The sequence below is a fragment of the Barbatula barbatula genome, assembly GCF_947034865.1.
Source record: "Barbatula barbatula genome assembly, chromosome: 24".
NCBI classification, from domain to species: Eukaryota; Metazoa; Chordata; class Actinopteri; order Cypriniformes; family Nemacheilidae; genus Barbatula; species Barbatula barbatula.
In genome coordinates this window covers 17,681,005-17,705,808 of record NC_136787.1, presented here as the reverse complement: position 1 = coordinate 17,705,808, position 24,804 = coordinate 17,681,005, and the positions used below count along the sequence as shown (strand labels likewise).

Here is a 24,804-nt window from a genome sequence, read left to right as displayed (position 1 = left end):
ATTGAAGAGTACTGTGAAATATGCCAACTTCAGGGGTCAATAACTCCAAAATGCTACAGTAAAATTGTCTGCTTTTTGGCCAGGGGGTAGTCAAGGATACTGGGTATAACCCTTATGTGGAACTTTTAACGCATCCTTAAAGGTTCTTGAGATGTAGTACCTCAAAATGTCCCATAGGTGCATTTGCCGATTGAAGAGTACTGTGAAATATGCCAACTTCAGGGGTCAATAACTCCAAAATGCTACAGTAAAATTGTCTGTTTTTTGGCCAGGTGGTAGTCAAGGATACTGGGTATAACCCTTATGTGGAACTTTTAACGCATCCTTAAAGGTTCTCGAGATGTAGCACCTCAAAATGTCCCATAGGTGCATTGAAGAGTACTGTGAAATATGCCAACTTCAGGGGTCAATAACTCCAAAATGCTACAGTAAAATTGTCTGCTTTTTGGCCAGGGGGTAGTCAATGATACTGGGTATAACCTATATGTAGAACTTTTAACGCATCCTTAAAGGTTCTCGAGATGTAGCACCTCAAAATGTCCCATAGGTGCAACGGCCCATTGAAGAGTACTGTGAAATATGCCAACTTCAGGGGTCAATAACTCCAAAATGCTACAGTAAAATTGTCTGCTTTTTGGCTAGGTGGTAGTCAAGGATACTGGGTATAGCCCTTATGTGGAACTTTTAACGCATCCTTAAAGGTTCTTGAGATGTAGTACCTCAAAATGTCCCATAGGTGCATTTGCCGATTGAAGAGTACTGTGAAATATGCCAACTTCAGGGGTCAATAACTCCAAAATGCTACAGTAAAATTGTCTGCTTTTTGGCCAGGGGGTAGTCAAGGATACTGGGTATAACCTATATGTAGAACTTTTAACGCATCCTTAAAGGTTCTTGAGATGTAGTACCTCCAAATGTCCCATAGGTGCATTTGCCGATTGAAGAGTACTGTGAAATATGCCAACTTCAGGGGTCAATAACTCCAAAATGCTACAGTAAAATTGTCTGCTTTTTGGCCAGGGGGTAGTCAAGGATACTGGGTATAACCCTTATGTGGAACTTTTAACGCATCCTTAAAGGTTCTTGAGATGTAGTACCTCAAAATGTCCCATAGGTGCAACGGCCCATTGAAGAGTACTGTGAAATATGCCAACTTCAGGGGTCAATAACTCCAAAATGCTACAGTAAAATTGTCTGCTTTTTGGCTAGGTGGTAGTCAAGGATACTGGGTATAGCCCTTATGTGGAACTTTTAACGCATCCTTAAAGGTTCTCGAGATGTAGCACCTCATAATGTCCCAATAACCCCATAATGCTAGAGTAAAACTGTTTTGACGGTAGACATCAAGACAAGGTATTACCTAGCTGTGGAACTTTTAACGCACCATCAAAGACATGCTTGTACAAAAACACATTTTCAAACAAGTTTACATAAATCTATATACATGTAACTGCATAGCAGTAATATACGCAATGGCTTAGACCAACAAGAGTATAATAAATTGTATAAGAGCAGTGGATCAGAAAAAAATTAGAATAAGCTTTATTTTCCAATTGTGCACACACAGACATGCAACGTGTTGTGGTTTCAGGAGCTCAGAATGAAAAAATACAGTATAGACAAACACAGGAAATGGAAAAAATAAATATATAAAATAAAAATAAAATACATCAATGATGAAAATAATTAATTTACATAAGAGGTAAGAGGGACAGTTAATTATAGATATGCAAAGTATTAAAAAACGGTGTATACTATGCTTTTTACAAATAATCATTTACTTAATTATGCATAAACCGTATTGCATGCTCTTCACTAGAATATTGCACTTTCAAACTTGTAGGTACTTTTGGATATGATTAATATTCTTTGTGGAGATAGGCTGCCTAAAAAACTGTTCTATCAAAGTAATATAGAGAATGGTAAGGGGAGTGGGTGATGGAGGTTCCACGTGAAGTTCACGTTCATCCAAGGGGCATTCAGCATGTCATGACTTAGACAGCAAGCAGCATCCCATCATCTGTGCACTCACACACTCACACACACGCGCACGCACGCACGCACGCACACACACACGTTTTTATTTTAAAAACGTAAAAGAAGAGAAACGCGAGACGATCCCTAAGCTACGCGTGAATAAGAAACTGGAAAAGCGGATGCTTCGCGTTTTTAAGGTGGAACGGATAGCGTCAATAAGAAACTGCGAATAAGAAGCTGGATTCAGCCTCGTCAGAACGAGACTGTTTACCCGTCAGAAAGCGACACATGTTGAGTGACGGCTGCGCACTTTCACTTTCGGTCTTTACATCACGACAACGCGCCCAGGTTCGTTGTAAACTTTATTTTATTCGCTTAATTCAAGTGGAAGTAAAAAGTTACATCGCGATTATTTATCGTCAACTTTAACGTGACGTGCATGTTATAATCCTCTTACAGATGCTCGATCAGACAGACTGACCTTTGACCTGCAAACATGCTCCTCGAGTGTCTGTATTTCACCTCCCTTAGATTTCTCATACTATTATCTGGTCTTTTGGTTGTCAACCATGCCAAAACCATATCGCCTTTTCCCTGGAATAAGATGAGGTTGCCAGACGCTGTGAAACCCCAACATTATGACCTTCTGATCCATCCCAACCTCACCTCCCTGACCTTCACCGGAGCTGTTGAGATCCTCCTGGAGGTTGAGCGGGACACCCGAGCTCTCATTCTCCACAGCAAGAGGCTTCACGTCTCCAGAGCTTTGCTCTTGGCCTCCAGACGTCCTCTGGATCTCCAGGTCAGTGAGTATGAAGCCCATGAACAGATAGCTCTCTCCTCTGATGGTCTGACATTTGCACGGGGAAGCCATGTTGTGCGGCTGGAGTTCTCGGCCAACTTGTCTGACAGTTTTCATGGGTTTTATAAAGGCACGTACACCACAAGCAGTGGAGTGGTCAGGTAAGGCAAAGCACCTTGTTGGTCATAAATAAACCAGTTATTTTCGGTTTCATTGAAAGCCGTCGTGTGCTTTTGTTCTGCAGGATGATGGCGTCCACTCAGTTTGAAGCGACCCACGCACGAGCCGCCTTCCCTTGTTTTGATGAACCTGAATTCAAAGCCAACTTTACGATCCGCATTCAAAGAGAGCCAAGATACATTTCCATATCCAACATGCCCAAGGTATATCGCTGCGGCTATTGTACAGCAAAACTGTTCATTTAACTATACGATTAGTTCCGGAAAAACACGAGCTGCTAGAGGTGGGACTAGTGGGGAGAGTGTGATGGAACTACAGCACGAGCAAGGAGCAACACATCATCACATTAATCCCTTCGTTTTTGTACATAACGCACGTACACGACGATTGCCTACAGAACACAGACGTATGACTTAGTTTTACTTACCTTGTGAAGTTCATGTCCGGCATCTTTTAGCACTTGGACAGTGCCATCTATCAGTTTCAAGCACTTTCCAAATCCAGCTTTATTTCTACCGTTTATATAACATCCATCATGAAATGACGTGAACAAATTTCCGAAACAAGTTGGAGTGCCGGGGGAGTGTATCTAATACAGAAATACTACGTCATATCTCCAACTCGTTTTTTTAACAGGTTAAGCATGAGAAGCCAGCACGTTTAACAGTGTAAAGAAGTCAGAATTCATGACATAGCATGATACCTGATCTTTTATGGTAAATCAATTTTAAATATCAGAAAATTTCTCCAAACGATCTTGAACGACTTCATAGGTGAAACTGAGAAACTAAATACATTTTATTCTTATTTCTTTTCTCTGGGCATGTTTTTACAGAGATTTTATTCCAAATTTTAAACAAATTTTATTTTATTTATATCTCAGTCGAGAACTGTAGAACTCAGTAACGGACTACTAGAGGATCAATTTGACACCACTGTGAAGATGAGCACCTATCTGGTGGCCTTCATCGTCTGCGACTTCCATTCCATTAGTAAAAAAAGCCAGCATGGAGTCGAGGCAAGTGGACAAACTTTCATCAGTCTAAAAAATGTTGTCCTCTAAATTGAATAATACAGCTATACTGCTCAATGCTAACCTGAATCCTCATGTAGATATCAGTGTATGCTGTTCCTGAGAAGATCAGTCAAGCAGAATATGCTCTCAACACCGCCGTCACACTGCTAGACTTTTATGATGATTATTTTGACATCCCCTATCCACTTCCCAAACACGGTGAGTGTGGACGTTTTCTTTCATATGAAGACTTTCATCTTTATTCGGCCAATTAAAAAATGATAAATCATATTCATTGGTGACATTACACGTGTCTTTATCCTGCAGATCTCGCAGCAATCCCAGACTTCCAGTCTGGTGCGATGGAAAACTGGGGCCTGTCGACGTACAGGGAATCCGGGCTTCTCTTTGACCCTGAGAAATCTTCGTCCTCTGACAAACAGGGCATCACTAAAGTTATCGCCCATGAACTCGCCCACCAGGTCTCATTCAATATCAATTCGCTTTATACGAGGACGTTAAACGTAGATGAATGATTTTATACAATCCCTTTTTCACCAGTGGTTTGGGAATCTGGTCACTATGCAGTGGTGGAATGATCTGTGGTTGAACGAAGGTTTCGCCAAGTTCATGGAGTTTGTGTCGGTCAACATCACCCACCCTGAGCTGCAAGTGGTGAGATAGAATTCACTTATATCGCGGTTGGGACAGCCATACTGCATTTGTGTAATGGCACGTTCTGAACTCATGTTGCTGTATTTCAGGGGGATTATTTCATGGAGAAGTGTTTCACTGCTATGTCCGTAGACTCTTTAAGCTCCTCCCATCCTATCTCAACGCCGGTGGAGAATCCTGCTGAAATCGGCGAGATGTTTGATGACGTCTCCTACCAGAAGGTACACAAACAATGTCTCCTTAATCGCCTTCTTCCTGAATAATTCCGTGCATCAACATCCACATGTATTTTGGTCGTTTTTATTCTCATAAGGGAGCGTGTATTTTAACAATGCTGAGGGATTTCTTGAGCCCGGAAGCGTTCAAGTATGGCATTATACTCTACCTGAAGAAACACAGCTACCAGAACACTGTCAACGCTGACCTTTGGGAAAGTCTAACGAATGTGAGTAACTTCTCATTTCTCTGTGTGTTTCCTCAACGGTTTAGCTATTGTAAAATACTGATATGAGGCTAAATGTGTTTCACTCGTCAGATCTGCACTTCTGGATTAGATTCAGGAAGACTGAAACTAGATGGATTCTGTTCCAAAAACACGGGTGAAACTCCAGCATCGGTGAGTGTTCTTTCAAATAATTTATCTACAGTTTTATTTTTATACGACTTTTTCCAGTTTATTTCAATAACGTTGAGTGTAGACAGTTATATGACCCACATATCAATGAGTCAGTCATTTTTGGACAGAAATGGTTCATGGAGGACGGTGTGGACGTACAAGCGATTATGGACACCTGGACGCTGCAGGAGGGCTTTCCTTTGATTACTGTGGAGGTCAAAGGTCGGGAGGTCACGCTCAAACAGGAGCGCTTCCTTAAGGGAGCAGAATCTTCCAAGAGTTCGCAGTAGGAACTGTTTTTGTTTTGTACTGATCATTTTTTAAATAATAAACTTCGATTGAACAATTTACAGTTTCTAACAATCCAGCATAGCATTTAATTTAATTACTTTTCATCAATGCACACTGCGTAGAAAACATCTTGCAATAATGTATTTAATTAGGGCAGAATAATAGTTTGTGTTTACATAGTATATTTCTATTTACTGTGCATAATAATTTTGTATTTATAAACACAAAACCATACATGATATTTAGGATTTATTTATATTTACCAGTAGCTGGTCATTTATATATCTAACAAGTAACGTTTATTAATTTGTATATTTAGAATTCTTCTTAAATGTATGCTTGTATGTGTTTATAAATACAAAATTAATATGCACAGTAAACCGACATACAATGTTATGTAAACACAAACGTTTATTCTGGAGGCCTTTTTTATACCGTAATACTGTCCTTATTTTATTAATTCATTACTGTTATAATTTTGTTTTCATTATAATGTATTTAAAGCTGCTAATAAAAAAAATTGTGGAAAAGGCAATTTAACTAAAATTCACTTGACTTAAGTTGATTAACTGTATATACAAATGTCTTTATTCCCAAGTGAGTGCAGAAAGAAGACTGATAATTATTTTAGTTTACATATGTATGGTCAAGTGCATTGCATTTTGGGATTTACTTAAAGCAACTCATTCAAGTTGTTTTTGTCTGTAGGGGCCGAGTCCTCTGGCAAGTTCCTTTGACGTACATCACCAGCCACAGTCACACAGTCCAACGGTTCCTTCTGAAAAGTGAACGAGGTTTGTGCAGTGATAACAATTAACAAACCAGCCGGTTGTCTCCTTGTGGTGCATATCTGAGAATTGATGTTGTGTCCTCAGATGTGTTATACTTGCCGGAGGAGGTTGAATGGGTTAAATTTAACGTGGACCTTCGAGGGTTTTACATTGTACATTATGAGTCGGGGGGGTGGGATGCCTTGATCAAACAACTTCAGCAGGACCACACTGTGTTCAGCAGCAACGACAGAGCCAGTCTCATTCACGACATCTTTCAACTGGTCAGGTGAGAGGTTAAACACACAGTCTGATGACATGAAACAACACATATAACTTGAGTTTTATTAGAAGAGAAACAACAAGTAAATACAACAACGAGTAAATTAAAATCGCATCATTAAACTATTAATAAACCCTGCAAATGAAATGTTAATGATTCTGCTTTTCAGTAAAGTTTCTTTCATCTAAAATGCGGGGAGTGCCATTGCCTGTGTTCTCATTCTCCTTTTGTTTTATTTCCTTTAGCATTGAGAAGGTTCTTCTGGATAAAGCTCTGAATCTCAGCGTGTATCTCAGCAGCGAGTCTGAGATCATGCCGGTAACGCAGGGCTTCGGTGAGCTCGTGCCGCTTTACAAACTCATGGAGAAGAGAGACATGGAGGAACTCGAGAACCAAATGAAGGTAGTAGTTGCACACATGACAAATTTGTGTAATATTTAAATGTTTCATACATTCCAGTTTAATATGCAGTGTAACTGTAAGCCACAGAAACGTCACTCGGTATCTTTGAAGATATTTCATTTGAAATATTTTGGTGTGCTTTTGTATAAGTAGTGTGATGATTATATTACGCTCTGATGAACAGTAAGTGAGTCTTTACAGTCAAGCCCGCTTGTGTGTTGAACAGGGTCATTTAGTGAAGTTATTCCAGAGATTGATTGACAAGCAGAGCTGGTCAGATGAGGGTTCTGTATCGGAGCGTGTGCTCAGGAACTATCTGCTGCTGTTTGCCTGCATACGCCGTTACCCGTCGTGCGTCAGCACCGCCACAGATCTCTTCCAGAAGTGGAAAGAATCTGATGGTAAAATGCGGTAAGAGTTTGAAATATTCAGCATTGCGGGACACATTATTGCACATCACGCCACTCGGTGAAACTCTCGGTTCGTCCAGGCTGCCTGCTGACGTCAGTTTGGTGATGTTAACCGAAGGAGCACGCACAGACGAAGGATGGGACTTGCTGTTGGAGAAATACGTGAAGTCTGTCTCGCCTTCAGAGAAGAGGCTGATCAAAGCGGCTCTGTCCTACAGTCCTCTAGCACACAAACTTGAGTGGTGAGTCTAGATTCATGAAGCTGCTTGTTCAGATAAACGTATTCACGGTTAAACCTGTGATGTGTGATCCTGTTCTCTAGGCTGCTGGAAAAGAGTATAGACGGACAGATACTGAAAACTCAAGATCTTCCGTCACTGGTTATCAGTGTTAGTAAAAACCCAAAAGGTTACAAACTAGCCTGGGAGTTTCTGAAGGCCAACTGGGGGAAACTGGTGAAAAAGTATTTACAGAACTTCTTTGAAACAACTTTTTAAATGAACTGATTTATTCAAGTTTATTACTAATAGTGCGTTTTACTATTTCTTTTTGGTTGCAATTCAGTTGTACAGATACAAACATATTAGTGTAGTAAGAACAAAAATATACAAATGTTTCTGGTAAAAAAAAAGGAAATAAATATAAATCAAACTGTAAAACAAATCTGTACAAATTATTATTTATATTTTTTGTTGGATTATTTTAAGCCTTTTTTTCCACATGACAGTTTAAAGATATATATTTCCTTCAGGTTCGATCTCGGTTCATCTGCGATATCTCGCATGGTTGTCGGAGTGACCGATCAGTACTCCACCAGAGAAATGCTTGAAGAGGTACTCGTATTCTATCCGCACAGTTTTATTGTACACAAGAGTGCCATAATGAACCCTCCCCAACTATCATCCGTATAAGTTTAAAGTCCTAGAACGACACTTCAACCAGCGAATCAATTTTGTCGGGTCATATTTATTTTGTTGTCCTGTAGGTTCAGATTTTCTTCGGATCACTGACACAAGAACAGGGATCTGGACTCCGCAGTATTCAGCAGGCCCTGCAGAAGATCCAGGAGAACATTCGCTGGATGGACAAGAACATCCCACCACTGAAAGTTTGGCTCGATACACACGGTTCATGAGGCTCAGGACTCCAGAGACAATCTGAACATTTGTTTCTACTTGAATGTGTCTTTACACTAGAAGTGGATTTGGACAAAGGTCAGCGTTTTCCAGACGGTTCGAAGCCCCCATGTGTAATCTAAATTAATGTTTTGACATCATTGAATTTAAACAAATAAAGATCGACTCTTTCTAAATACATGATCCTAGTCATACAGTGCAAAGGAAATGCATGTCTTTGTAATCTTTCATGAAAACGCGGTGTTGTTTTTCCCCTCCAACTGTCTGACTCTTCCGGTATAAAAACCCAAACAAAATTCCGCAAGAAGTGAATCAAACCCCGCCCATATTTTGTCCTTTAGAATCTGGTTTGAAACTAGCTTTAATAAAGTTTTGTGAAAGTGACATTCAGTGCTACATTTATTTATGGATTTAAAAATTGTTTTATTCATCATTCTCAAAACAATAAAAAGGATTAAAATGTCAAACATTTTAATTATATTTACATACCAGTATAAACTTCATCTAAAATGGCAAAAGTACAGCTTAAAAAGAAATAATGGTTAGTTTATTCAGTAACCTGTAACTGGTTACTAATCACAGTTTGATAAAGAACAAACATAAATGTTTATCAAAAGTCACAAAACACCCGCCACAAAAGATAAATTGGCACTGTTGTTCCTTCTGAGAAACTTGAGTTCACTCAAAACTACAAGATTTATGTACTGACACACGCTTTGTTAAATCTACTTAAAAAATATATAACAGCTACTTTAAACACACAAACACAGAAACTAAAAAACATACAGGTGAGGTGATTTTAAAGGTTTGGAGAAATATTGCATTTGTTAAAACGAGCTTGTACCTTTGAATATCTACAAAAATAATCAATTTCCAGAAAGCAACATCTCCGCGTAAGCACGACCTCGGCTGCTCACGCGTCCAGACAGACACCAGTACATCAGGAAAATACTGTCCAGTTGTTCTTTCTTTAACATGATCTTTCCTGTGGATCTCGACCGTCTTTAAGCTTTCCGGTCATAATCGCTCACCATCTTTTTGATGTGACTTAATTCGGCCTTTAGGTATTTACACCTTCTCTTCTTCACCTGGTAATCACTGGTCTGTAGAAACAAACGTTCACACATCAAATAGAAATACATCACACCGTGTTTATAAAATGAACACCGAGTGATCCGTTTGAAACAGAACATGAACTGTAGACAGATTTCTGTAAGAAAATGTCGATTCGGCTCATTCTTACCCTCTTTCTGGCTTTCAGTGCGTTGTATTCGTCCGTGGCGTCCTGTTACGAGACAATGACACGGATCAGCAAACATGTAGTTTCTCAAGCTCAGTTTATTTACAAATACAACAGAACAACACATTCAATCCAAAGATTAACACAAAATCAATCGAAAAATAAAAAGCTTTGGGAAAAGAAACAAACGGTCCATTATTGAAATTCATACCAGGAACTGTGGACTGCCCTCCTCAAGGTCATCAAGTTCACGGTCCACATCAGCCAAACGCTTGTTGATCTGGTCCAGCTCTGCCTGAAGTTCCTTGTACTCCTGATGGTCTTTGTCAAACAGATGCTTGTATTCCTCTCGTTCTTCATTATTAACAATGGGAGGGAACTCGCTGAAATATAAACATCTCACTCAGAATGGTTCACTCCGTACTTCATAAGTATTTTTACACGTACTTCAAATGATGGATAAAACATCTATATTCATCATCTGTACATGCGAATGATTCGTTTCAGAAGATAATCTACCTGGAGAAGTCATCATCATCCAGTTCGTCTCCTGAGGAGGCGTAGTCTGCATCGCGGTCTTGTCCATCCGCGGTCCGTGGACGGAGAGCCCGGCGTTTCTTAGGCTGCCCTGCGGAACTGTTCATCTCAGAGTCGCTGCTGAGAGGATATGGACTGCGGAGGGGGAGAGCGTTCTCCATCGGCCTAAACAACACAGAAACACTCACGATTACTACAACATTACCTGAACGTGTGTACATGCACATTACGATTAAAAATAATCGATAAAGCAAACGTGGCTTTAAACAAGCTTTATGTTGAATCATCTCTGTTATAATGACAACAGCGCTGGTCACATATCTTTAGATAAGGCGCGTTTAAAACATTGCTTTCATTCCTTCAGTCATCATTGCACGTGTATTGCGTAATTCTTTCCAAAAGGTATAAAAAACAACAAGTCATATACAGATAGCAATGTGTCTGAGAGGAAAAGATTCAGACGCGGAAGTGCCGAGAAAAATTTAGCACTACCTCTTCTCGCATTCAGTCGTGTTCTTTCGGTTACTATAAAGACCAATTGTATATGACCAGATGATTTTATTATGAGACATGACGCCGCAAATACAATCGCAATCCCACCCATACAAATGGCAAATCTTCAAGTGTCTAGACATGTGTCAGATGTTGAAGACAAACATAAAAAAACAAAGGCTGTACGTACGGAGGACTTGCACTGTGAGGAGGTTTGTCATAAGATGAGCTGGCTTCATCGAGATCCATCCTAGAGCCTCCAAATTTTGTTGGATATTCAGTCAACAATGCACCAGGAGCTTCATTGACATCATTTACCTGAGCGAGAGAGAAAATGAAGACTATTAATATTAAGCTTCAGGAGCAAAGCAACATTTGAAACCATATATTTTTATCATTTAAATGTTGATGAAAATCATGCTTATAAAACAAATGGTGTTTTTTCCACAAGCGCTGCCTGACAAGTGGACCTTCTTTATGTCAACATATATTAAAAACTGTATAAGCGTGAAATCTAAACATCACAATTGCAGTTTGAGGATTCTTTGGTTTGAGGTGCGAACCGGAGATGCGTTTCAACATGTCTGTCCTAAAGGAACAAACAAATACCGCTCAACTTCTTTAAATGAAATGATGATGTAGCATCATTATGTGTTCTTGTCATATGTGCAGAATAACATCCTGATTTCATGTGACTGAAAAATGTGTTCACTTCAGATTCAGTTTCTGGTTGAACCGGTTCCCCCCGAACAAACGATCCTTTCGCTAAACAAAAACAATAGGCCAAAAATACATGTATACCCATATTCGATTGTAAACCTACACATTTCAATTCAACTGTTGAATTTTACCCTATACTTTACTGCAAACTAACATGTCAAATAAAAAACTATACACTTTTGATCAATTCTTCCTGCATTAGACAATAAGACAAATCACTCATACTACTTTTGCCAAAACATAAAACAAAAGACTTATGATAATTCCTAAAGAGATATACCAGCAGATATATGTTTACATGTAAGTGAAACTATTGCCAACTAACCACACCCAGAAACCATGAGGAGAATCTGCCCTCCCCCATTACATCAACAGAAACAGGTTTAACCACCAACCGCAAACCAAACCTGTGACAGAAACCTACAAAAGTCACCTATATTCAAACCAGCAAACCTTCGCCGTGTTGTCGGAAGAAGTAAAAACGTGTTGAATTGTTTTATAATAAAGAGACACCGGTGCAGAACATTCAGTCCACCAGTTGTCAAATTACAGCTCGAAGTCACAATAGATAAGAGCACTAGTACACGGTTGAGCAATTGTTACGCCATTGAATATAAAAAAGGAGGAGGTCTGTTCAAATGAGCTCTTTACGTTCACTAAAAGAACTGAGAATAAAGGCCAGTTAGAAACGTTGTCAGGCATATGCAATGCGTAAAATATACTTATGAAAATAAAGGGCCTATTATATTACATCATAAAATTTAAACATGCGATTTTGATCCATTTTGCAACCCTACATCATCTATTCTCGTTTGTCTTAATAGATTTCAAGACGACTTTAGATACTTTGATCAGATTCGTTCATTGAAAGATGAAGTGAATCATCTGCTCACCCAGTCCTCCACATTTGGGGGAGAGTTGGGGTCTTCGATCTCCTTCACGCGGCGCCACAAGATGTTTTCTTTGCCGTGAGAATTGAGCCGCATGCGGGTTTTGATGGCAAACACCATGATGATGATGAGAGCGGCGAGGACGATGAACCCCAAAACAATAGCGATGGCCTGAGAGAGAGAAAGAGTCAAAAAAGTTATCCCAAGACATTCATGCACTCATTTGTTTATATTTGTGAAAATGATCAATGCCACTTATGATAAACTAATAAAAAAAAACACATGATTAAAAGCCACTCACCTCCTGAGGGTCCACGACACAGTAATGATACAGATACTGATTCACAAACATTCCAGACGTTTGAGGTTCCTGGTAAGCGGCACACATGAGGTACACCTGATTATACATCATTGAACCGGACGTCTGGGCCATGGGGTACACCGTGACCAGATAAACTATCGTGGCGATCAACATGAAGAACGCCAGAATGGCACTGCCGATTATAACGCCCAAGAAGAACTTTCTGGTCCGAGCCATCTTCTGATGCGAGATGATCATGATGAAGAGGACGAGGAGAGCGATGAAGGTGATGATGCCCATTGTCATCATGAAACCTTTTCCTCGCCTGGGGTCGTTCTGTGAGCCGAGGATTCCGTAACCATAGCCTCCTCCCATTCCACCCATTCCCATTCCACCCATCCCTCCCATCCCTCCATAGCCCCCTCCGTAAGAACCTCCATAAGAACCTCCGTAAGAACCACCGTATGAGCTTCCGTAGCCTCCGAAACCTGCAGCTGTTCCATCCGTGTCCCAGGCCAGAGTCGAGGCTACACACACGAAGATGCCCACGCAGCAGATGATAGACAGAACACACATGATTTTAATGATGCCCGGCGGTGATGTCATTCGATAGAAGTGCTGGAACTCATCATCAGGGTAGTAAGAGAACGCGGGCTGGGGTACAGTGTTACTGGGGTGGAAAACGTGAAATTGGCTTAATTTGCAGACACGCTGATACACAATTGAACATTTTACGTAAAAAATATAACCGATGTTTGTATACGAAAAGAACAACACTACACATTTCAAGTATGCGTCAGCAATCCTTTTCATTTTGGACACTTTTATCCAAACTTACAAATGTTACCCATTATTTTAACAGTAATTTAAGATGTTTGATGTGCATTATAATGCAGGTAAATGTAACTTTGGTGTGAACGATTTCCCCCCCCAAATCTACCGAATGAACCATTGTTTTACTGCAGTAACAACAGTTAAACCATGACGTTTGACGTAAAAACATAGAAACCATAGTTTAACAATGATAGCTTATTAGATAAACCGAGAAGCAAGCAACACCAAGGTCACGGGTTCGATCTCAGGATTGCACATACTCGGAAACAAATGTATAATATAATGCAATGTAAAGCATCTGCCAATTGCATAAATGCAAATAGAAGTAGTAAGTGTTATTCAAGTCTTCATAACTTTTACTATAATAAAACATCATTTGTTTTCATAAGGTTAAAAGAGCCAATGGCAAATAGTAAATATTTAGTAGCCTACATGAGAGATTCCTTAAAAAGGTTCTGGTGGTCATTTAAAGGTTATGATTTTGTCGTTTCTCATCTATCAAGAGACAAATCTGAGAAAAAAAGGAGACACTCGATACTCACTATTCTCTACCCTGTTCAGAGTCATAGGGCGGCGGACTCCCATTCGGTTGGTAAGACATGCTACGAGAAGAAATAAAGTATTACATTAATAATCACTTTATTATCAACGGGTTCGCATTACAATTTATCACAACAAAAAGTCAAGGCATTAAAATGAACATTGTTAGTAGAACAAACCTCGTAAACCGTGAAAGCAATATTTCAACAAAGACAAATGCGGAACAAACGAGACACACACCTGACAACAACGCGCTTGTTTTTTCTTAGGTGGATCAAATCGTAGTAGTTTTAAAGCATCCGCTATTCTTTAATATAATCTGTATTTTTGTATTGTGAAATAAAGTCGCATTTAAAACAGATTCGTATTTCATTAGAGTTTCGGCCTCACCTGTTGTCACGCTCGAGTCTACTGCTCAGTGCTCAGGTGTAACAAACAACACGCCCTTATAACTAAACCACGCCCACTGACACACACGCAGACGCATCCTTGTTTATTGTAATGTAAATATGCACATTTAACATTTTTACATTTAGTCATTTAGCAGACGCTTTTATCCAAAGCGACTTACAGATGAAGAAACATTGGAAGCTATTAGGCAACATAGGCAACAAAATACATAAGTGCATCAAAACTAGTCCATTAAAGCCCAGCACAGTATACAAAGCTAAGAATAGTGAGGTTAGTAATTTTTGTTTCTTTTTTCTTTTTTAGAAGTAGAGGGAAAAGAATTAGGATAAATCAATCAGAGACGTGTTGACGGAAGAGATGCGTTTTTATGCGTTTTTTAAAGATGGCAACCGAGTCTGCTGATCTTGTAGCAGCTGGTAGATCATTCCACCAATGTGGAACAGATCCAGAGAAGGTACGGGAGAGTGACTTTTTTCCTTTTTGGGATGGTACCACTAGTCGTTGTTCCTTTGCAGACCGCAGTGATCTGGCAGGAACATAGATCTGCATTAGCGAGTGGAGATACGATGGTGCAGACCCGGTGATGGTCTTGTAGGCCAGGAGCAAAGCTTTGAACTTTATGCGGGCGGCAACAGGGAGCCAGTGTAACCTGATGAAGAGCGGAGTTACATGCGCTCTCTTCGGTTCATTGAAGACCACTCTTGCCGCCGCATTCTGGATCATCTGGAGAGGTTTGATTGTGCAAGCAGGAAGTCCAGCCAGAAGCGCATTGCAATAATCCAGTTTGGACAGGACAAGAGCCTGGACTAGGACTTGCGTAGAGTGCTCTGATAGGAATGGTCTAATTTTCCTAATGTTGTAGAGGATGAATCTACAGGACCGGGGCGGTGCTGGCAACATGACTTGTGAGGTTAAGCCGATCATCGATTACCACCCCCAGGTTTCTGGCTGTGCTGGACGGTGTAATCGTTGATGAGCCTAGTTGAATGGCAAGGTTGTGGTGAATGTTTGGGTTGGCTGGTATCACAAGCAGTTCCGTTTTTGCAAGGTTTAGCTGCAGGGGATGACCCTTCATCCAAAGCGAGATGTCACTCAGGCATGCCGCGATGCGGGCAGAGACCGTTGGATCGTCTGGTTGAAATGACAATTAGAGTTGTGTGTCGTCGGCATAGCAGTGATAAGAGACGTTCACATGCGTTGCAATGTTGAGAGTTTTTATAATGCCAGTAAAGCCATTGAGTCTTGGATCACAATATTGAACTTTCATTAGTTTTTTAAATGCCCCCATAATAGTTGTAAACCATCTTTAGTTTCTCATATAGGAACAACATTCCTGGAGGCCTTATAGCTAACTGTACTGTTAGAAATGACATTACATAATTGCATTTTGTATTATTTCTATTCATGTTTTGCATTACAGTGTATTACATTTTATTGAAGCATTGTAGGGTCGGTTTCATTCGTTGAACTTTGTGTTTAAATCCCTATACCTAGAAATAAAACAGAATATATTCGCACTTTACGATTGTTTACGATACATTTTTGTGGATAAAGTGAGTGCGATCTGTTCTTCTTTCGCCTCACAGCTCCCAGACCTGTCTTTGAATTCGTTGTCCAAATCAATCTTCCTCAATTTCTAACATGATTCTTTAATGTGACTTTCTGATTTTGTTAGCAAAAGGAAAGCAACCACCTCGTCATCCACCAGAGATTATGAAAGCAGCATTCCCTTTAATCGGCCAAAGTGTCCAACTGTTGATTCACACATCTTTGGGCACTGTGTGATTCCGAACTGCTTAATGTGTTTGTTCGGCCTTTGCTTTAGAAGGAAGGTTTGGATGAAAACTGCTTCAATAACTTTCAGCCTGTCTCCAGGTTATCTTTTCTCCCAAAACTTTAAAAGTTGTCTCAATTGATCGCGTTTATAAATGCAGCTAATTTACTAGAACCTTTTAAATCTGAATTCAATGCTTTCCATAGCACAGCCCGTTTTGTTGAAAGTGTTCAATGTTGCACGATAGACATTGATGGATTTTGACATTGGTGGGGACATAGAATTGGCCTGCAGGGCCACATTGTCACTAAAGTTTAGCGTCGTTTACTAGACTCATTTAAACAATAAATACATTTTATTAATCATGTTTTAAAAGCCTATTCACATGTGACTCTGCCTCTCCACAAAACAACATCTATGATACTTATTAAGCAATGAAATATTGTTCCAGATGATCAGTTTTCTGGATTCAAGCATGAAATATGCCTAATAAAATTAATGCTGGAAATGAAATGAAGTCTGGTTTTGAATTTATATTTGTATGGATAACTCAAAATAAAAATATATAATAATTATTTACCTGCATTACAATTTTTTATACAATGAATGCACTTGATTCAATCGGAAACCCCTTTGAAGTAAAATAACCTGTAAAATCAGACGACAACTCCATGAAGATCCATGACAATAGAAAAAATATTAAAAGCAATACATTATAAGGCAAATTACAGGGTTATGAATGTGACATTTTAGAATTCTCAGACAATGTATTTATTATAATGTTTTACATGAGAAAATATCAGACTATGCATGAGTTTTCTTTTAAAATGTACAAACCATCACACATAAACATTCACTTTTTCTCTCTAATTTACCCACAGCAGACTGTTTTCACACCATGTTGCCAGGTAGAAAGTCAGCCAGGATGAAAGCAGGGGGACAGAGGATGCCCAACAACCAGACATATAACATAACTGACAACAAGATTGACAGATTATAAAACGTGCAACCTACTTTAATTTGACAGGTTGACACGGCTTGACTCTCTTCTCCATGAATTAAACGTAGGAAAGTTCAAAACATCAGAGTGAAAGTAAGTCACGCATCCCAACCAAACACATCATAAAGCTGCCTTCATACTACAGCCACGGCAATCAGAAAAACCTCAATCGGCGATCTGAGGATACCGTAACCAAAGCTTCCATAATCTCCCATTCCACAGCCGATTCCTCCAAAGCCACCGTAAAAACCTCCATAATCTCCAAAGCCACCAAAAGAGCTTTAAGAATCTCGATAGCCACCTCCATACATGGTTCCATAGGTTCCAACCCCAACCGGAGTTTGAGCTACACATGAAGATTTTCACACACCAGATCACAGACAGGACACACATGATCTTGATGATGCCCGGCGGTGACATCCAAAAATAGAAGTTCTGGAACTCAACATTACTGCATGGGAAGGAAAGGTTATTGTTAAAGAAACATGTTCTAAACGTGCCAAAACCATATCTTTCAAAATTGATGGGTTTGTCTTTCATCCATCTCATAGCTCATGTTAATCTACATTTTTATTTGTTATAATAAAACAGCTATCCATCAATTTTACTGTACATTAGAAAAAATATGTGCAGTTTCAATTCACACATGTGACCGTAGTGTGAATGAGGATTTTGTCCCCAATATACACTGATTCAAAATTTCAACCACTTCAAAACTTTCAAAACAACCAAAATGTCAAAACTTAGGCTACTCAAAAAAAACATGACTTAACCACAGTTATTAATATGAACCAATATTTATGAGTTGTAGGAACCTTGTAGGAAAGTTACAACTTTTTACAACAGAGTTCAATGTTCTTCATTGGAAGCGAGATCTGATCTTGCCTCTGACATTTTCAACGAAATTCCTTTTAGTTTAAGTTTAAATTGCCTGTTGAGACATGTTTGATAAACCTGTTTTCGTGTTAAAGAAAATGCTATTTTTCAGTTCAATGGTCGAACCTCTGTTATAATCAAAACTCTTTAAATACTCAAAACACCAAACATTAACAAGTCTTCTGCTTTTAACGCAAAATTTATGAAATAACATTTTATTTGCATTTACTTTCATCATCCAGGACCATACAAAGGAAATTGGAAAAACACAGAAGGTTTTATATTAAAATAGCCTCCAAAAAATCTGATTTATTTGCAGCAATGCATTATATTACAGATCACCTGACCAATTTTACAGTATATAAAACTTTACAAATGGTGTTCAATCTTTAAAAAAAGGTTAATCTTTTACCAATGGTTAATTTTCAAGGGACATGCCTTTTAAGATAAATAATAAAGTACATATCTGAGACTTTCTGTAAAGGTTTGCTGATGGAAATCTTTGGTTTCTATGCTGTTGATTTCTCATCTAACGTATCTGCTCATTCTGAGAAACAGGAGAAACTTAATACTCACTATTCATGATCAGCTTGTTCAAAGTTACCAGGTGGCGGACTCCCATTCGGTTTGAAAGACATGCTTAATCATACAAAATAAGTAAATATATGACAATTAAATAAAACACCATATGGAATTCGTAAAAGTACCTCTTACTTTCTTTATTACACGAAGTCTTTAAAATATTTTGCAAACCACAGAGTTAAAAAAGACTGCGTTAAGATGTCAGCAATATTTAAATATAACAGATTAGCTGCATTAAATCTCAGTAGGTTTAAAGTATAAAGCGAGTAAAGTCTCACCTGTTCTCGTGCTTGACTGTTGTTGGAGTGACAGAGAGTTTATGGTTAGATGAGATAAATAACCCACCTTAAATTGGAACTACCCCACCCACGCGCTCCACACAGAGACAGAGAGATTGTACAATGGATTATTGTATTGTTAATGTTAATATTTAATGTTCATATTGCTTGGCAGACTCTTACTTTGGTCTGGAGAGAGGGCATGTTGCAACGAAATCATTTCGTAAATTGTCAATAGTTGCATTAATGTTCTCTCGTGTCTATAAATTTAATTTATAAAGCATCTGGTTTGTAATATAACCACTTAATTTCACACTCCTTCAGTCATATTTTTTTTATTCAAACTCATTATAACAATTTGCATGAAATGTATTTGACATCATTCTTTACAGCGTTTGTATAAAAACTCAGTGTTTAAAACATAAAGACATATAGGTTGTATTTAAAACAAAGTTTAAGAAAGTTCAGTGGTTGTTCAGATATTAAAATACAGCTGCAATACTTTGTAGATTCAGTCAAATAAACGATAATAACAAACAGTGCATATGCATATCAATCAACTGAGAAAATACAAATATTTGTAGTAAACTGAAACTGCAGATTGGGCATCACAGTAGTTCTTTAAACATCAAGCAATTCACAAACATTTAGTCAATTGTATGAAATTAAACATGTACTGAATCGGTCTGTAGTGAATTTCTTCAGAGAGCAAATATAAAGAGCATGCAAGCGTTCCCTCGTGTCTATGTTGTCTTCTATATATGCCACACCATCCACACAACTGTGGCTCTGAAGGTGAAGCTATCGCATTCTCAACATAACGTGACATCCAGGCGTGAAATGAACGACCATCACAGCAGGTTCTGTGGTTAGAATCCAGCGCCGTCCGTTTCAGCCGTAGCCATCATTCCAGCCCATCACCTTGTCATATTCATGAATTCTCTGCTTGATGTGGGCCAGTTTGTTTTTCAGGTACTCACATCTCTCCTTCTTCTCTAAAAATGAATGATCCTTCGAAAGCCAAAGAAAACATAAATGAGACGGTCATCCCATACAGACGCGTTCACATAACAGCCAAATACAGAAATCAAAATGTAACTTGAAGCCGGGGTGGTTTTCTAAAACTCATTCGCTCCCTACACTTGGAACTGGGTGATTACAGCTACTTCCTTCCTATCAAAAGACTCCCCCTCTTTCCCAACAAGGTCTTTTCTTCCTGCACTCACTGAATGTCTCAACCATTCAGCTTTAAATTTGCCAGCAGCATTTAGACAAAACCTACAGGTCCGTACATGCCCAGATGTAAGGAAAACGCTGCTGATTTGGAATGAAGCGCAATGGATTTTTTGTCAGATTTTGTAAACAACGGAAGTTACAATTGAGAAGAAATCTGTGAAGATGTCTGTTGAGTTCTCGCAGGTTTTGTGTGGATATTTTCCACAACACGCCGACTGCTGGGATACATAACAGAAATATATGGAAACCAATAACTCACCAGCTTCTTCCTCTGGTACTCCTGAAGAATTTTGTTAATGCGGTCACGCTCCTAATACGGAAAAAGAGAGATTTGTCTTTGTTTTCTAACATGACTAGAAATAAAATACTTTTTTTTTTATCCGTATACATGTAATACATATTTTTATCTCAAATTGAAAATGGTGACATACCATCTGATTCGTAGGGTGTTGAGGTAAACTTCGCATCATGGCATCCATTTCATCAAACTTCTTCAGTATCGCTTGGACCTCCACATGAAGTTCTTTATACTCAGAATACTGGTCATTAAAGACGGCTTTATACTGGTCTCGCTGGTCATCGTTGCGGATGGCTGGATATTTACTAAAATAAAGCCAGGATACAAACCAATCGAAAGTTAAAACATATTAATGCCATTTGTACCGTTTGAACAATTTTCAGACTCAGGATGGAGAAATGCAAGCGTACGCAATGTAGTCCGGCATGATCACGGGTTTGGGAGCGTGTCCAGCTGGAATGTGTCCTTTCACAATTTTGGAGACCGGGTTAGCCATGGATGTCTGCTGTGCTGGTGCTGAAACAGACACAGGCTCCCTTGATCCATAAACAGCCTACCAAGAAGAAAACCGATTGGCAAGAAGACATTTTATAGGTGACATTATCTAGTACTTCTACTGCAGAAATAAAAAAGAGAAATAACACTGGATGCCATTGACTTCCATTATATAAACACAAAACCACATTTCTCAAAATATCTTCTTTTATGGTGCACAGAAGAAAGAGTCGCTACAGGTTTTGAATGACACGAGGCGTAATAAATCACGAAAGAAATAAAATAGATGTGAAACACTTGCCAAAGGCACTGCATCTGGAGAATCTCTGGGTTGCATCTGTAGAAGACATGGAGAAGATTCATTAGATGTTTTATGATTATATGCACATGTAGAAACTGGCATAATAAACATCCATAATATTAACCAGGTAAGCAGACTTATTAGTTTTAGAGTAATCTAGAGAAGACAAATTCATCCATTTCACCTCAAGTCCGTAGCGCTCTTTAAGTCTTCGAGCTGCCTCCTGTCGCCACATTTTTAGACACACAATGGCTCCAACCAAGTACACGATCATTGTGAAAAAGAGGAAGATGATGGCGGCCGTCTGTCCAGCTTCCGTGCGACAGAACGAGCCATTTATGCCGTTATTGAACATCGGATAGTAACACAGGCCACCTCGTGTGGTGTCATTCACGTACACGCAACCTGCCGCCAAAAACAGAAGCGCGAGAGCCAAGTTTATGAAAAATTCTGTTAAAGGCCACCATGTTGAATCCATCAGAATAGTTCGGTAGTACATAGTCATTCCCAGGACTAACATAATGATGGTCACAATCCACGCCAGGCCCGTCACCACAAGAATAAAAGGCGTCTTGGGTCCATTGTAGTTGGCGTTACCGTAACCGCCTCCATAGCCTCCCCCGGTAGAACCTCCGTAAGCTCCCCCATAAAATCCACCAGGCTGCGAGTATCCAAACATGTTAAACCACTCATTGTCTTTGTGAACGTAAGCGCAAACGCAGGCAAAAATAGCTGCCCCCAGAAGCAGCTCCACACAACCCAGAATGCGCAAGAGACCCGCCCAGGACTTCATATAAGCGTAGCGCTGGTTGTACTCTTCCACTTTCTCTGTGTACGTCAAAGCCGTGCGTACCGTACGGCCGTCCAACGATTCCTCCGGGACACCCAACAGAATGGCTTCGTGCTCCTTGCGGGAGTTGTAACTGCCCCCAGAACCCCCGTACGGATCGCGGTACGAGCCGGGGACCTTCGGAGAGTGCGGCGGAGAGCAGCGGATGCCCTCAGTGGTGGAGTTCTTGTTGCTCGATCCAAGCATGGATTTCAACTTGCTGCTTCCACTGCTGGAACTGAATAAGTTCTTCCATGAGTCTGGGAGGAAACGATGGACGGGTTTGATGTCGATGGCCGAATCGCCGTTGTCTTCACTGCCGCTGGGGTCAAACTCTGGGCCCACGGGTGGATGGTCTGGTAGTGGAGGAGGTGGGAGGGGTTCAGAGCTTAAAGAAAGCTCAGATGTTCTGCGATAATTCAAGCTGTGAAGACTCGGGAGCGAGCCGTTGGGCACATCACCCCTGAGGGGCATTTTCTGGACGCAGTGTCCAGTGGACTCCTCTGCAGAGAATGCAATTATCCCTGGGAATATATAAAGTAAACACGTATAAGAAGCAGAAGTCTATGTTGTAGTAATCGTGTTAAATAATCAGGATCTCAATATTGGCCAAAATAATCACGATTATGATTTTTTTCATAGCAGCCCCAAAAGAAAGCGCCTTACAATTTCATTGTCTATAGTTTGGGTAGCAAATGAATAGGCTTATCAAAAGGAAGAGAAAACACTTCCTTTATCTTTTGTCGTTCGCACAGACCATTATATGCAATGCAATATTAGAAACAAAAGTGAAGATGAAAGTAGTTAGAAGGTGTTAGAAATGTACCTTTTCCAATGAAGACATGACACCACCATCACAAATATTCAGCACAAGCTACAACATTCTGAGAAGCAACAGTGTCTCAAAAAAATGAAAAAGCTGGTAATTGAGAGATAATGTACAGTCCAGTCACATGATAATGACCATCTAACTGTTCATTACCCCACGTATTACACGTCTAGCTACTGAATAAATAAACCAATGGATATGAAATATTGATTTGAGTTTAAATCATTTAATGTGAGAGGACAGATGAGAAACATACAATGAAAGACATGCCATTTGCAAAGATTGAAAGGAAACCACTTTTGTTCAATTGAAAATGCCACAATTGACCAATCACAAACAATCAAATCACGTATTCCACTGGGCCACGTAATGTATGTTTATTTGAACTGATATTTATGGATCAATAGAGAAGAAGACACTGGTGCTTCTCGGGTCAGGTGGTCAACAATTGTGACCTGAACCCAGCCGTGACTGAACCCACAGAGAAGACGGCTATAACCCAAACACTGACGACAGAGATGGAACCACCGAGAGAACCACATTGGACAGAAACCAACATGCCTGTTCAAGCACTAGACGTCTGATTGTGTAATACCACAACATCAACAGAAAAAAGAAAACAATCTACATGTTACGCTCTTCCATGTGCACAGTTTACCTAATGGAACACCAAGAGAAACTTTAAAACAAGAGAAAGAATAAACATGTTTATAAAATACCTTTCACACGTAGGCACTGATCAAGACTTACATTGGTCTTGAGTTCAGTGGGGACTTTATTTCATGTACAATATGTGAATCCGACAGCCTAACAACAACAAAGAAAAGCTGTTTTAATAAAAGCCATAATCACCATACCAAATAAACATTATTTATTATTATGTGGTGCTTTTGTTGATATTTTCTGACCTATAAGAGTGTAAATACCATTTATAATCTGAATGACCATATCAATATAATTAAGTTACTTATGGTCATTTGAACACAGTTCTTTTTTACAATGACAACGTTATGGTATTCTTTGCAGTATCATGTAAACAAAGTTAAATGAAAAATCATGTTTTTTATTACGTTATCATGTTTTTACTGTGTTACATCGCTATATTTTGTTAAAAACAACACACTCTTCGTATTATAAAAGTGCATTTGTCGCTTAAATGTAACCAAGCACCAAAACTGAATAATTGAATAAGGTAGCCTTCAGTGTCTCGTGTGTTAAATACAGCCTATGAAAAGTGTATATAAAAGAAATAATGTAGCAGTGCAGAGAACACATGCGATCCAAAGACGAGAAGAAAAAAACACCGGGATCAACAGGTTAACATGAGTTAATAGTAACATTGTTTGAACTTTATCCAAAAGGATACTTCATTAATACATTACATTTAATATCTAAGATATCCGATTGATGTGAAACACAACAAAACGTTTGATAAAGGCGAAATGACGACATGACCAACAAAAACAGCCTTGACGGACAGATGTGGATAAAATAAGACATTTTAAGAAATGTATCTTAGGTCAGATACGACAACGGAAGGATATAAGGATATAAAGATATAAAGATATAGATCGTGAACTTTAAGGATGGTTCCGACAAACCTTTTCTGCTATCCGAAGGTTTTTCTTTCTCGACATTTTTTGCACACACAGGTTCGGAAAGTAATACCACGTGACTCAGCCGATCCCTGTGTGTGACGTCAGGAGAGACTTTCAGACTTCAAATGCTTTTTTCGACTTTCTCAGACCTGCGCAGGCTGAGCGCCGTTTGATATCAAGTACCGC

The 24,804-nt window shown here is 39.3% G+C and overlaps 3 protein-coding genes across 8 annotated transcripts; 1 reads left to right on the top strand and 2 right to left on the bottom strand.

Moving 5' to 3' along the window:
- The first annotated feature begins 1,926 nt into the window (after positions 1 to 1,926).
- erap1a (endoplasmic reticulum aminopeptidase 1a) lies at positions 1,927 to 8,940 on the top strand. Its single transcript, XM_079447829.1, has 19 exons — positions 1,927 to 2,325; positions 2,437 to 2,940; positions 3,024 to 3,162; positions 3,843 to 3,977; positions 4,073 to 4,193; positions 4,302 to 4,456; positions 4,536 to 4,649; positions 4,739 to 4,870; positions 4,963 to 5,094; positions 5,185 to 5,265; positions 5,394 to 5,551; positions 6,265 to 6,350; positions 6,432 to 6,615; positions 6,855 to 7,011; positions 7,238 to 7,422; positions 7,502 to 7,663; positions 7,744 to 7,884; positions 8,173 to 8,254; positions 8,407 to 8,940. The coding sequence occupies exons 2-19, from the start codon at positions 2,474 to 2,476 to the stop codon at positions 8,554 to 8,556; spliced, it is 2,781 nt and encodes a 926-aa protein (XP_079303955.1). The 5' UTR covers positions 1,927 to 2,325; positions 2,437 to 2,473; the 3' UTR covers positions 8,557 to 8,940.
- Positions 8,941 to 8,962: 22 nt separating this feature from the next.
- On the bottom strand, positions 8,963 to 19,088 carry oclna (occludin a). 4 transcript variants are annotated; one of them, XM_079447832.1, is made up of 11 exons: positions 19,033 to 19,088; positions 18,749 to 18,811; positions 16,877 to 17,747; positions 14,114 to 14,173; positions 12,738 to 13,407; positions 12,440 to 12,607; positions 11,017 to 11,144; positions 10,317 to 10,499; positions 10,009 to 10,180; positions 9,801 to 9,842; positions 8,964 to 9,660 (listed from the first exon to the last, which is right to left on the bottom strand). In XM_079447832.1, the coding sequence occupies exons 4-11, from the start codon at positions 14,170 to 14,172 to the stop codon at positions 9,562 to 9,564; spliced, it is 1,521 nt and encodes a 506-aa protein (XP_079303958.1). In that variant the 5' UTR covers position 14,173; positions 16,877 to 17,747; positions 18,749 to 18,811; positions 19,033 to 19,088; the 3' UTR covers positions 8,964 to 9,561. The 4 variants fall into 4 exon arrangements, with proteins under 4 accessions (XP_079303957.1, XP_079303959.1, XP_079303958.1 ...); XM_079447831.1 differs by lacking the exons at positions 16,877 to 17,747; positions 18,749 to 18,811; positions 19,033 to 19,088 and adding an exon at positions 14,502 to 14,594 and having other exon boundaries at positions 8,963 to 9,660; XM_079447833.1 differs by lacking the exons at positions 16,877 to 17,747; positions 18,749 to 18,811; positions 19,033 to 19,088 and adding an exon at positions 14,352 to 14,579 and having other exon boundaries at positions 8,963 to 9,660.
- Positions 19,089 to 19,338: 250 nt separating this feature from the next.
- Positions 19,339 to 24,715, bottom strand: marveld2a (MARVEL domain containing 2a). Of its 3 annotated transcripts, none has more exons than XM_079449325.1 (8): positions 24,622 to 24,715; positions 23,740 to 23,827; positions 21,547 to 22,715; positions 21,363 to 21,398; positions 20,977 to 21,119; positions 20,700 to 20,871; positions 20,528 to 20,578; positions 19,339 to 20,043 (listed from the first exon to the last, which is right to left on the bottom strand). In XM_079449325.1, exons 3-8 carry the CDS (start codon positions 22,663 to 22,665, stop codon positions 19,924 to 19,926), a joined length of 1,641 nt encoding a protein of 546 aa, XP_079305451.1. In that variant the 5' UTR covers positions 22,666 to 22,715; positions 23,740 to 23,827; positions 24,622 to 24,715; the 3' UTR covers positions 19,339 to 19,923. The 3 variants fall into 3 exon arrangements, with proteins under 3 accessions (XP_079305451.1, XP_079305452.1, XP_079305453.1); XM_079449326.1 differs by having other exon boundaries at positions 23,771 to 23,827; XM_079449327.1 differs by lacking the exon at positions 23,740 to 23,827 and having other exon boundaries at positions 24,622 to 24,709.
- Positions 24,716 to 24,804: the final 89 nt, after the last annotated feature.

What these genes read in the sequence shown, in the direction of transcription:
- marveld2a (XM_079449325.1), bottom strand. Translation starts at nt 22,665, where the DNA reads ATGCCCCTCAGGGGTGATGTGCCCAACGGCTCGCTCCCGAGTCTTCAC. An exon ending in CTCCAGATGCAGTGCCTTTG is followed by an intron (nt 21,120 to 21,362) that starts GCAAGTGTTTCA and finishes TCTTCTTGGTAG; the next exon opens with GCTGTTTATGGATCAAGGGA. An exon ending in AGTACCAGAGGAAGAAGCTG is followed by an intron (nt 20,044 to 20,527) that starts GTGAGTTATTGG and finishes TGGCTTTCGAAG; the next exon opens with GATCATTCATTTTTAGAGAA.
- erap1a (XM_079447829.1), top strand. Translation starts at nt 2,474, where the DNA reads ATGCTCCTCGAGTGTCTGTATTTCACCTCCCTTAGATTTCTCATACTA. An exon ending in AAAGCCAGCATGGAGTCGAG is followed by an intron (nt 3,978 to 4,072) that starts GCAAGTGGACAA and finishes ATCCTCATGTAG; the next exon opens with ATATCAGTGTATGCTGTTCC. An exon ending in ATGACGTCTCCTACCAGAAG is followed by an intron (nt 4,871 to 4,962) that starts GTACACAAACAA and finishes TATTCTCATAAG; the next exon opens with GGAGCGTGTATTTTAACAAT.
- oclna (XM_079447830.1), bottom strand. Translation starts at nt 13,550, where the DNA reads ATGAAAAGGATTGCTGACGCATACTTGAAATGTGTAGTGTTGTTCTTT. An exon ending in GTGTCGTGGACCCTCAGGAG is followed by an intron (nt 12,608 to 12,737) that starts GTGAGTGGCTTT and finishes TCTCTCTCTCAG; the next exon opens with GCCATCGCTATTGTTTTGGG. An exon ending in CCTCACAGTGCAAGTCCTCC is followed by an intron (nt 10,500 to 11,016) that starts GTACGTACAGCC and finishes TGTGTTGTTTAG; the next exon opens with GCCGATGGAGAACGCTCTCC.